Here is a 13,401-nt window from a genome sequence, read left to right on the forward strand (position 1 = left end):
CAGCCAGGTTTCAAATTCAAGAACTAAATTTGTAAAACACAAACTTCATATGGACAGAGAACTGTCTTATCCTTGCCTCGTTCCCTGTGCCAGGTAGTTTAAGTCCTCAGCGGACATTTGAATGACAAAGTGTGTAAAATTCCCTTCAGCAATTAGGTTAGCAAACTAGTGGTTCCTAGCAATTGCCCTAAACTAACAGCAGATGGAGCTGTTGTTCCGGCGATGGCTAGCTAATGGATGCAGGCCTAGTAAGTCAACTGGGTTCCTAAGCTCTACCTTCCCTTCCTCCAAGGTGGGCAAGAACTGCTACCCCTGGAACCCTGAGATGGCCTCCTTTCCCCTAAATATCCTCTGGTGTTGCCCACACCCTGCTGAGGAAGGAAGCAGCCTTCCAGGCACTCTGGGCGGCCTGATCCATGAACTCAGATGCAGAGGTTTCCTGTATCTAGAGCCCAGCCTGGGTACCTCCAAGGGTCTCAGGCACCTGGAAGATAGGGCCTTTGGTCTCTGGGCCCTCAGCCACCAAAAAACACCCCTAAGACAAGTATGTGGGTTCCCAAGTAGGGGGTGAGACTTGCCAGGGGTGAAGCAGCCAGGGCGACAATAATCTGAGGAAAGAGTTCATTCCCTAAGTCAAGGTCACTGTGTCTCCTAGGGACAAAGGTATTGGGATGACATAATCCTGGGTCTTTTACCTAGGTTTAAAAGGCAGTATCAGGGCTTAGTAACATCCACTCAACAGTAACCTTCTAAGCAGCTTACAGACAAAGGTTACTTCATCCACATGGATGAGCGTGAACTTTCAGAGGCAGGTGAGAAGTCCTAGTTTCAGCAGATTTGCCTCAGCACACTTTCCCCTGGGGAGCTTCCTCAGAACAGCCCAGCAGGTCAGTGTGCATAACCCGCTCTTCTGAGCTGTTCATACATGCGTGAGCCTTGTGCACCTGCTCTCATGCCTGGAGAACAGGAGAGGACTTCTAGGAAGTATAACGTATGGACACTAAAAAACCTAAGTTACTACAGGAGTTTTACGGAAGGGAAGAATCATGGGATCTGTGAGTTGAACTGGTCCTTAAGGAACATCTGCTCCAACCCACTCATTTCATATCTGAGAAACTGAAGATCAGAAATGGAGGAGGTCTTATCCAAGGTCACAGAGCAAGTTAGAACAGACCCAGCACTGAAGCCCAAGTTTCCTAACTGCCAGGCATCTGCTCCACACTCAGGAAGGGCTGACCTATCAGGATCAGCAGAGGCAAGCTCCTGAAAATAGCACTCCAAACAGGAACATACCAGAGCCAGAGCGGGTGGGGAAAGAGGGGAGAGAGAGGCGGAGGAGGGGTAACAGATGGTTACTTTGAGTTGTGGCTGGGAATCAGTAGCCACACACCAGAGGAACTGCATCCATGGACTCTGCCTACCCCCAGTCCTTTTCCTGGGGCCTCTAGGAACATGGAGAGACCAAGCAGGGAAAGAGGGACTACTGCCACAGCTCCTGAAACAGCCCAAAGGATCACAGAAGCACTAGTAGAAAACCACTTGGAAGTCATTCTCTTCCCATGTTGGAAGGGGGTAGATGTGAGGCAAAGAGGGGATGAGGGAGGGACACAGGATTATTTCCGGATGTGAAGACTTCCAACCTCAAGACAGGGATTTCAGACAGGCAGGCTGGGCTGTGTCCACTAAAGTCTGGGCGCTTGTCCTACTACCTCACAGGAATGAGCCTCTCGTGATTAATCTAGGGGTTAAAAGACAACTCTGGAGAGAGAATTCCAACTTTGGCAATTACTAGTTTTATGACCTTGGACAAATTATTCAACCCTTAGTAGACTTACTTCCAAAATCTGGTAAGTGGAATCAATATTATCAATATTGTAATATAACCAATATTGTATCTGCCGTTCAGGGTTACGCTGATTAAATATAATACTGAGGCACAGAAAGGGCCTATTAGGACAGTGCCTGGTCCCTAGTAAGCCTTCACTTTGAGGAGATATAGACCCTCCATACAAACAGGGTGATGATAAAGAACATTATTTCTTCCACTCTCTAGCAAAAGGATCTCTGGGAAAGGTGCACTTACAAGCACTGTAGCTGCAAAGGTGCTAATGGGATTATATACAGTAGAAGGAAAAAAAGAAGAAAAGTAAACTAAAATGTAAGGTTATGTCACTGGGCTCCAGACCTGGCTGTGCGCCAAGCAGCCAGTCTGCACCCTGAGACTCCCCTACCTGCACCACTGCGGCGGGTGCTCATGTCAGCCACATATGTCCACTCGTTGGTCGCTGGGTTGTACTGCTCCACGGTGCTCAGACACTGGCGGGAGGCCCCATCATAACCCCCAACGGCATAAAGCTTCCCTGGAACAGACAAAGAGGATGAGGATGGTGCCAGGGACGCTAGCAGGGCACCGAAGCTTGGCTGACGCCCACCTTTAACCCATAGGGCACTCTTACTTTAGACTGCTGGGCCCCCTTCCTCCAGAGGAATGCAGGCTTATGTCCCCAATAGGGGAAACCATCTTCACATTTCTGCCTTCTACTTGCTCCTAAGTCCTGAGCTCTCTAGAAGCAATTCTGAACCTCGTTCTAAATAAGAACTCCAAAGACCCAGTTGAAGCTATGACTTGGCACCACCAGGCTCAACACATTCTTGCTGGTGAATTAGGTTAATGCTTCTCTAGAACAGAGCACCTGTACTGGATAGATGGAGAGCTGGAGGGCTCTCGGCTATTACCAGGCAGGCTAACCATCTGGCTAACGGCTTCCAATAACAGATGGGATAAATGTGGAAAAATCTTCTTCAGTGAGAGCCCAGACTCGAGCACATAGCCACTGTTTCTGTTCTTTCCGTATTTCCACAGGCAGAGCTTGTGTGTGGAGTGCTCTATGTAGATTCTGGGCTGAGGTGGCTGGACTTTTGTGCAGACAAAGCTGGGAGCTCCAAGCCATGCATGAGGGCCCTGAAGCACCATCATCTATTTTTAAAATAAAAATACCACAAAGCCATTACCCAATAGCATCATTTCTTCCTGGGGCTGGGGACTAGGAGCAAGATGGGACAAAGGAGCAGAAAATTGGTATTCTAGCTGCTTGACAACAGAGATTTGAACCTTTTGGATTTAATATTTAGTCTTAGAATGCGATGGGACAGCCCTTTCTGTAGGGGAGAGGAAGTGACCCTACTTCACCTGATCTTGGGGGGCGGGGAGCATGAGTTACAGAACAAGGATGTTGAAAACCAGCTATAGGCTGAGTAAAACTACCAAATGCAAATCTTTTTGACAGGATTATTTAATCAATACATTTTGGGGGTCATTATATGCTTATATAAGAGTACAACAAAAATGAGAAAACCTGAAATAAATACTTGAAGTTAAATTTTTAGGCTCAAAACTATACCCTACCACCAGGGTTACTGATGTATGTAAGAAATGTAAAATTTTTCTTCTATTGTCACTGGGCCTGGTTTTGTTTTCTTCCCCAGAGTCCTCTCCACTAACACTTCTGAAAAAAATAGACCTCTCCTGCGCCGTTCAGCCCTCACCAAAGTCAAAGCAAAAAAATCAAAACCAAAAACAAAACAAACAACAACAACAAAAAAAACCAAAACAGGCCACCCACATGGTGTGGCTGATTCAATGTGACCTTTCCTTAACACAACCCCACTCTGCTAGGGAGCTTCTGCCTACACTCTGATCCTAATACTCTCTTTTCCTGAGCAGAGATTCTTCCAAGAAGCCAGGAGAAACTATCCTAATTTCCTCTATGTTTTCTCAGGGTCCTTCAGACTCCACAGCGTGCAGGAGAGGATGCGAGGGAGGGGAGCAAACCAGACAATGCACAGAGCTGCGTTCCTGCCTCCACACCTAGACCCACTGCTGCCCCAGGTGACTCACAGCCCACGGAGCTTCACATTCAGGAGGGGAAAGAAAAGTGAGTTCCAATCTGTCCTCCACCTCCACAGGGCAGGCTCCAAGACAGCGCTTCTTCCACACACAGAACATGCTCACAACAGCCTTTGTCAAGGGGAGTATTCTAAATTACTACCATTAAGGCACCTCCTCTAACCCCCACCAGCCATTCCAAACCTGCATCAGCTGAAAAAAAATACCCACTCAAGGTTTCTCCTTGACTATTAACAGGGATTTGCTATTTTTAAGTCCTGGTCTATTGTTTCATATTCCTGGCTGAGGAACAAGGGGGGAATGGGAAGGTGGCTAGACAAAGCACTTAGATTTGGCAGAAAAATCAATTTCTGTTCCACCAAGAGGATGAGACTGCAAGAAACAATTTATCTTGGTAGGAGGAAAAAAAAAAATCCTTGTAGTCACTTAAGATAACTTGTTTTGTGTGTTAAAATAGCTTTAAATGAAAATTTAAACTATGCAAACCAGTACAGAAAAAGAATATTTCTATTATTGTCTAATTGCATATTCCACTCTGCCCAAAGCATGTGTACATGGGTGTGTTCTTGCTGTGTGCGAGAGAGAGAGAGAGAGAGAGAGAGAGAGAGAGAGAGAAAGAGAGAGAGAGAGAGAGAACACACATCTGCATACACGTCCAAGTGAACAAATCTTCCAGTTGTCCCCATGCATCAGGACAGGCTAATGGGCCAATGACATCCCATAAACTCTAGCCTTTTTGGTTCAAAAAATACTTTATGCCTTGGCACGTTGAATTCACACATATTTGTAAAACTCCTACCCATTAGCACTTGTTAATGGTCTGAAGGAGCAGAGACAGCACAGCACAGTGGAAGAGCATTGGGCTGGAGCTGGGAGACAGGCTGAGGACTGGCTGTGCAGTTCCCTACCACCGCGATGTGCAGCTCATCCCTGAAACTCTTTGGGACTCAGTTTCTCCATCTGGAGAGAGTGGAGAAACTCTAAGTTCTGCCAATCTTCTTCAGAAGAGTTTTGGGAATAAAATGAGAGACGGATAATTTACAAACAACTGCACACTTTCTGGCCAGGCCCCCAGCCTTACCCCGCACACTTCCAACTGCCCTGCGGAGAGAGTTGTCAGACCTGAGAAGAGGCTCTGCTTAATGTGCCATGTTTGCACATGTGAGAAAAATGTTCAATAGGGGGTGGGGTTGTGGCTCAGTGGTAGAGTACTTGTCTAACAAGTATGAGGTGCTGGGTTCAATCCTCAGCACCACATTTTAATAAATGAAGTCCCATGAACAACTAACAAAATATTTTTTAAAAATTAATCCAAGAAAATTAATCCACCACAGTGGGGACTCTGGGTTCCTACTCTCAGCAGAGCTGTTGACAAGTGGACAGAGACAGGATGGCATTTTCTCTGGGCTCTTCCTGTTTTCTCCAACCCAATCAAACACCTCTCAGCCCTGGGCTAAAGCTTCACCTCCCTCATCTCAACCACCCTCTTCTGTTAAATCAGGAACAATGGCTTCTAATTCAGCAGTGATCTGAAAAAACGGAGCCATGTTAGAGCATCGAGCATGAGGCCAGACCCAGCACAAGGTCTGGGGGCCAGGGTAGGGCTGGCCACCCACTGCTGCCTCCTTACCCTCCACAACGCCCACACCCACACTGCTGCGCCGCGTGTTCATCGGGGCCACAAAGAACCACTCGTTGGTCTTGTAGCTGTAGGCTTCCACCGACGCCAGGCCTGGGAGACAAGAGACTCGTGAGATTCTGCCGCACCAGGCCTCCGCTGACAGTGGGGAGTCCAAACCTGGGGGCTGCAGACCTGCATGCATGGCCTGGTGCCACCTCTGCCTCTCTATGTGGCCCTTGACAACTCCCTGAAACACATCTGCAGTGGCCACCTGAGGGGACACTAAGACTTGACTCAGAGGACGGGTTATGAGTGGACGGGGGTGTGCCTGAGCTGTTCTGCCAAGGTAAATAAGTCACTGAACTCACAGAAAGGAATGCTTTGATTCCAAGCAGAGACGTGAGGCTGCCTCATCGAGCCCCTGTTCCAACTCCCTTTTCCCTGGTCTTCCTCTGCCTCTGGAGCTAGAAAGTTAAAAACTTGCCTTTGAAGATTCCCTTGCAGCTAGGGGTGACCAAGTCAATGATATCTAAGTAGAAATCTCATTGGGATTTCTGAAATAACCTTTACTTTTCTGAGATAGGTGCCACTCTTTTTTGCTTTTGTTACCTGGAACACAAATGTATTGGCTGGAAATAGAACAACCACATTGTGATTAGAAGGAAAAGGCCCAGAGAATCTTAGGAACTTGGCCCCAATTTCCTTGAGCAATTAGATCAAGTCAGGAACTCCTTTTCTTGTTTTTCAAAAATAAAACAAAAATTCTTTATTTTAAAGCCATAGTATAGTTGGACTTTCTACTTAGAACCAAAAAAGCAGGTCCTAAATGAAGCAATGTACCGCTATCCCTTCTGCTCAATAAACATAGCCTCCAGAAAAGCTAAAGACCATGGAATTTGTGAAGCAACATGAAGAATGAGAAACATCACCAAATCGTGAAGACATAAATGAAACTTCAGAGAAGTAAAAAATATTGTGTTTTTACTTTTTCTTCCCTTGTGGCTGAAGAACACCATTTTATTTTAGTGAGTTGGTGTCTACAGAGACATCTACCCAGCAGTATGAGTACAGATGAGATCTTCTCTCCAAGTCCATGTCTTCTAATGGTTCAGACTGAAATTTTTGAAGCAAGGTAAAATCCAGGAGCAAGGAGTCCACCTGTGGTGGCCCAGTCTAGGGAGGCTCAGTGGGGCAGTAGAAAGGGCAATGGACAAGCCTGGCTGCCAGTGTGGCTTGAGCCGGGCTTCGTCCCACTGCTGAGCCTTTGTTCCCTTATCTGTTCAGTAGAAGGTGCAGACTAGGGACACTTGAGTGTAGGCTCCTTCCCAGAGCCCTAGAGATCATACATGGAGAGTTTCATAGTCTGTATGAATATGTTCCTATTCTTTGGGGGCCTGGCTATGGCTCCAAAAGCTGGGTAAGGAAGGATGGTGCCGTAGTTTGGTTCCTATTGCCCCCAAAGGCCCATTGTTGAAGGCTTGGTCCCTGGATCAGTGATATAGGGTACCTTCAGCAGAAGGGGCCTTGAAGGAGGTCTTCGGGTCACTAGGAGTGTGCCCTTGATGGCAGTGTGGGTCCCACTTCCTGTTCCCTTTTGCTGCCTGGTGATGAGGCGGGCAGGTTTGCTTGGCCATGTGCTCCCTCCATGAGGTGCTGCCTCACCACAGGCCTAAAGCAAAGGGTGACCTGAGCAGGGACTTGACCTTCAAAACCATAAGCCAAAATAAATCTTCTCCTTATAACTATCCCAGAGGAAAGCTGAGTAACACAGATGTGTGTGTTGCTGGGGCAGTGCTGCAGAAGGACAGATGTCAGCCCAGCAACTGGCTGGACAAAATGAGGCTGCATGGAGGGTGTACCCAGGTGGGGATGGGGAGGGAATAGGTCCTGGACCTACCAGTACTGCCATCGAAGCCTCCCACCGCGTACAGCAAGTCATTGAGCACGGCCGCACCCAGTGTGCTCCGGCGCTCCTGCATGCTGGCAATGGACGTCCACTGGTCCTTCACACCGTCATACACGTCCACAGTCCGCACCCGCAGGGAGCCATTAAACCCACCCACAGCATACACGTGGCCGGCCATGAACACCACACCTGAGGCACAGGAAACCAAGGCACGAAGGTTAGGTCAGGTGGCTGGCTGAGCATGTTGATGCATGATTACGTGGGAGCAGGCAGGCAACACATAACTCACCACAGAAGACGATCTCCGACTACAGACACCTGGGGGTCACTATGGCGCTCACTGGATTTCTTTTCCCATTTGTTTTTCTAATTTTACTTGATTCAAGCAAATGCCTGAATTTGCTTACTCTCCCAACCACGAAAGAACTGACCACAGAAGGGATAGCCCGAAACCAAGCAGGTAGGGAAGGCAAGGGAGCCTGAAACACACAGGTGTCTGAAGAACTAAGGAGCACTGCATGACTTCCAACACAGGGCACTAATCAGCCAGGAAAACGCAGCTGCTGGACTGGGGGACTCACCGGCTCTGCATCTCCTGGATGGAAGCTCTGCAATCTGATCCCACCGGTCCTCCTCAAAATCATAGCACTCCACGCTGCGGATTGCCTTGGGTGCTTGGCCACCAACCACAATCATGACCTCCAGAAAGACAAGGGGACATTAGCTGGATCTTCCTAACACCAGATTAATGGGTGATCTATCCCTGGTTCTTCTACATGCTTAGTGCCCAGGGGCTATGCGTTATCTGAGCTCCCAGTTTACAGAGGTACATATGTGAAGATGCTGCCACTAGTCACCAACATATATGAATATTAAAGAAAAAGCTAACAAGCCTCTTCCTACAGAAACACAACCATAAGTTCTACAGTTCCAAAATACCCTAGTTGGGGTAATGGTGGGGGTACATTAAGCTTAAGCATCCTCCACAATCTCAGTACCCTGGAGGACTGGGATGGGAAGTTCAATTTTACAGTGAAACAAACTTGAATATATTTTAGAAGAGTGCAGAATTTGGATGCATTAAGAAAAAAATATTACTTAAAAGTATTTCTAAATGTCTAGCCTGCAGGGCACACTCATTGCAGTATAGAAAAAAATATTTGTACAATAGTATATGTGTGATGGTTATCACAAAACTTATTTAACTGATGATGCTTTGAAAAATGGCACTAACAGTGGCTATTTCCACAGGTACAGCAGTCACTATCACTGTCGGGCAGTGTTAAGTGTGTCGTCATTTACTTGTCACCATGACCCTGTGATACAGACATTATCATCCACATTGACAGATGAGGGGAGTAAGCTCAGAGAACAAGGCCCAAGGTCACACATGTAGGGGTGGCAGAAGAGAGGCTAAAACTGCAGGCAACCTGACACAGGCCTGAGGCTGGCCCTACCCCTCCTGTTCTGAAGAGTAGGTCCGTAGTCCATGAAAACACAGGTCATTGCATCTGTTTGTCAAAATGTAGGTCACATTTCATTAGTGGGTTATGAAATAAATTCAGTGGGTTACAACTAGTGTACTTTTGTAAACAGGACAGAAAATACCATAGCAAGGATGCTATTTCATGAAATAGCCAGGACACCTGTGTGTCCTCCAGATGGCATTTCCTACTGCAGGACTTGGTCAAAAAAAGGAAAGCCATCGCTAAACTGTGGAACCAACCTAGATGCCCTTCAACTGATGAATGGATAAAGAAAATTTGGTATGTATACACAATGGAATACTATTAAGCATTAAAAGAAAATAAAATCATGGCATTTGAAGGTAAATGGATGGAGTTGGAGAATATAATGCTAAGTGAAGCTAGCCAATCTAAAAAAAAAACAAATGCCGAATGTTTTCTCAGATATAAGGATGCTGATTTATAATGGGGTTGGGGGGTAGCATGGGTGGATTAGATGAACTCTAGATAGAGCAAGGGGAAGGAGGGGGAGGGAGGGGGAATGGGGGTAGGAAAGAGGGTGGAATGAGATGGATATCATTACCATAAGTACATGTATGAAGACATGAATGGTGTGACTACTTTGTGGACAACCAGAGTTATGAAAAATTGTGCTCCATATGTGTAATATGAATTGTAATATATTCTGCTGTCATATATAACAAATCAGAATAAAAGAAATAAAGGAAAGCCATCACTCTGACTGCATTCATTAACAGAACTGCAGTGCATACCTAACTGTGGCACATCCCCATTATTGAGACTCTTGTCACATGCCACCACTAAATAAGAATTAAAATACCAGAGCTAACTGTAGTTTACACATTTTAATAACTGGGCACATTCACACTGTTACTGTATGACACAGTACACTCAATTGCACCCCAATACACTTTCCTGAGCAGAGAGAAAAGGGTAGAAGCCACAGGCAGCCAACACAAGCCACGGGATTGTTTCCTGCAACCTGTCTTATTCACCCAATGGTTCCAAAAATTCAGTGTGCATCAGGTTCACCTGAAGGGCTGTGAAAACACAAACTGTGGTCCCCCACTCAGAATTTCTGATTTAGCAGGTCTAGAGTAGGGTTGAGAATATGAATTTGTAACAAACTCCCAGGTGATGCTGCTGCTCTGTTCTAGCTTTCATACTTGGAGAACCACTTTTTTAACTCATGGCCTGTAGGAATTTCATAATGATGCTAATGGTATGCCATCAACAATTTTTGCCATTACTAATAATCATAGTGCTTTTTACTTCCCCACAATGTACTCTGGGGGAGAGGACAGAGCATCAAAACCTGCGTGAGCACACAGGAGCACAACTCTCAGATGGACATTATCTACCATAAGGGGAAGCAAAACCAGATCAGACAACCATTGCCCAAGATCAACCATTTATGCCCCAAGATGCCAGATTAGGCTCATGCACTGCTCACATGGTGACTGCTGATCACTAGAGTTAGCCCACCAAATTTGAGTCATTCAAAGCTCAGAAATCAGTTCTAACTTCTAAAGCATTCCACAGGAACTCAGGACATAGGTCAGGCTTAAACTACTACTGCTTCCAGGCAGGCTTTCCTGCATGCCTCAACTCAGAAGGTCCCACTGCTCTGTGTCAAGAGCAGCCTTTTTCAGAGAAAAGCTGGATTCTTCCCATCTGTGATTCTTTGCTTACATAGGCAGCCATAAGCAGGTCCAGGGTATACTAATGAACACAGCCTCTCAGCAAACTTCAGATTATGCCCAACGTACTCCTCCAGAGCAGAAAGACTAGTCCTATGTTCATAAGCATACCTAGAACTTGCATTGTCCTAAACTAAACTGAAGGCAAGATGTTGCAAGGATTTTCTTCAAAATCGAATTTCTGGAGTTGAGAGGGAATAAACCCAGATTTTAGTTTTCTCTCTGCAGGATGCCACCCCTCACTCTTGCATACAACATTCCGTCTACTTTAGATATTCTTCCTCTTTTTGATCCTTTTGCTTTAACACCTGCTTATCTTCCAGGTCTTAGTTTACATGTCTCTTCTTCAGAGAGGGCTTCTTTGACTCTGTGTCTGAGCTGCATGTCCCTCTACAGAGTGCTTAGCTACCCTGTGTGCTCTGCTTTGTGCTGTGACCATTTAGTGATTTGTCTGTCTTCCCACCTAGACAGTAAACCCTACCAGGACAGAAAATCTGTCTGCATCAATCACCAAAATAATCCAAATAATGTCCTTATATTGCCAGGTAAAACTGAGGGCTCAGATGTTTCTTTGAAATTAAAAAATTAATGAATAAAAAGTAAATAGCAAGGAGTCGAATGAAAAAAAAATAATCAAATGAAAAAAATATAAAACTGGAATGTCACTTTCTTTGGTTAAGATGTGTTGGAACACTAGATTACAATTCTGGCAATATTGAGGAAAACAAATGATATAAAAAAAGGAAAAGTAAGAGATTTTCCCACCTTTGACTCAACCATCAGAACAAAGCATTACTTGTTCCTTGCACAAAGTATCAAGCTTCTTCTTTAAATTAAAAAAAAAAAAAGGTAAAGCTTTCAAGAAACCTCACCATGTCCTAGAAACTGTCTCCTGCCAAGTGAGGGGGCACATTCATACTGGAGAAAATCCACCACTTGTGGAAGAACTTTCATTGTAACACAGAAACAATATTACAGAAATGGAAAGTTTCTCATGTTAAAATAAAACCTGAGTACAAGGACAAAAATAATACAGGATACATTTTCAAAATAAACTTGCCTCTGAGCTCACAAAAACACTAATGAGAAATGACTTTTAACATTCAAACCTTATATGATAGTCTGAAAAGAGGAACTGTAAAGGTTTTGGTAGGGTAGGATGGTCACTTCTGAGGGGGATGGTGGATCAAAGCAGCAAGGAGAAGCAAGCATACATTCTGCTTCTTTGCAGGTATAAGAAATCCAATTTTTATGGCAGTTATTGCAAGAAGCCATTTGTACAAGGAGCACAGTATCCCCCATTGTGGTGATCATGCAGAGTATAAAGAATAAATTTCCTATCTTGACTACTATAGAGAAGTTGTTTCCATAGATACCTGATCTTAACAACCAATTAGGCAAATATGAGTATTCCCAAAGTCTACATGTGTTACATCTCTGAAATTACAAACTTCTTGCTGCTTAAGACCACAGGCTGTTAGGGCAAGGACAGACTTAAACCATTTTCTCTGGGGAGCCCTCACCCAGGCCCAGGTAGTTCAACAGGGATATCCCTTTCTTTCCCTAACACTGATAAACCCCAGCTTACTAAAGACTTATGAGGTCTTCAACAAAGACAATGGAATCACATCAGCTTCTTTTATTGATCACTATTTTTTAAAAAGTGACAGGGTCTCACTATGTTGTCTAGGTTGGCCCCAAACTCTTGGGCTCTAGTTGTCCTCTGCCTCAGCCTTCCCAGGACTACAGTCTCCATCCATCACACCTAGCAATGATTACTATTTTTTAACATTTTGTATAAGCATAATTGGTAATATAGGAATCCTAATAAGCCCAAGAACTGATTCTGGTCTAACAATGATGCTGGACTGAACATCATTTAATCACTCCTGAGGACTGCAATGTCCTCGGGAGTCTTGCTAGTTGCCTCAGGATCCTGATCCCAGGTCTCCACTGTGTTAAAGGCTGCAGACATTCTGGTGCCTGGAAAGCTCTGGTTTGTAGAACATGAGTGGTTATTCGACATCTCTCAAAGAAAACACCCTCTCACTTCGGAAGGTAAAAGGGACATTTATTTTAGTGAGACCATGGAAAGACAACCTGATCTCTTAGAAAAGAAATTCCAGAATAACAAGTTTTTCATACATATATAATGTTCTTTTGCATAGATCATTCTAGTTCTACCAGTATGACTGGGATTGAAGGCATGTTGGTCTCTCCTCACTGAAATGATAACCACTCTGTCTAAGAACCATTAGATCGGAGAGACTAGTCAGGAAAAGGGACAGTTGGTGAACAGAACAGAGCTTTCAAGACCCTAACCCTGGCCTAGGGCTACAGAAGTCATTGGCATCTCCACTCAGGTGAAAGGAGCAACCTGGGCTCTGCACAGTTTCTTCACAGGGCAAGAGCAGAGTATGTCCAAACTCTATTCCATGACCAGCGAGCTGGGCAGAAGGCAGGCCCAGCCAGTCGGTCCCTCGGGCCAGGGCAGGAAGTGAGTCTCTCTTACCCTGGTGCGTGGGGCCGCAGGGCTAACACCAAAAATTCATCCGAAGGAGGGCGTCCAGGTTGAGCCAGCAGACTTGTCCCAGCAGGTTCCTGAGCAACAGCTGCTCCCGGTAAGTATCAACAGGCAAGGTGCAGAGACAATGGGGGTTTGAGAACCAGGCAACATGAGAGCAAAGCCCAGGGAGAGGATGGAAAGGATGAAAAAATGGGCATTGGGTTGAGACACCTCTGGACTCACATGTCACTAATCGGCTGCGTGACCACAGGCA

The 13,401-nt window shown here is 45.4% G+C and overlaps 1 protein-coding gene across 2 annotated transcripts in view; it reads right to left on the bottom strand.

Moving 5' to 3' along the window:
- The window catches only part of Klhl3 (kelch like family member 3), an 88,076-nt gene that overhangs the window by 6,949 nt on the left and 67,726 nt on the right, over window positions 1–13,401 (bottom strand). For both annotated transcript variants that reach the window (XM_027941128.3, XM_071611838.1), the window contains 4 exons: window positions 8,016–8,133; window positions 7,426–7,623; window positions 5,538–5,639; window positions 2,232–2,360 (listed from right to left, as the gene is read on the bottom strand). In XM_027941128.3, coding sequence (XP_027796929.2) covers window positions 2,232–2,360; window positions 5,538–5,639; window positions 7,426–7,623; window positions 8,016–8,133 — 547 coding nt within the window. The remainder of the gene's footprint in view (window positions 1–2,231; window positions 2,361–5,537; window positions 5,640–7,425; window positions 7,624–8,015; window positions 8,134–13,401) is intronic.

The sequence above is a fragment of the Marmota flaviventris genome, chromosome 5 (genome assembly GCF_047511675.1).
Source record: "Marmota flaviventris isolate mMarFla1 chromosome 5, mMarFla1.hap1, whole genome shotgun sequence".
In the NCBI taxonomy this organism is placed as follows: Eukaryota; Metazoa; Chordata; class Mammalia; order Rodentia; family Sciuridae; genus Marmota; species Marmota flaviventris.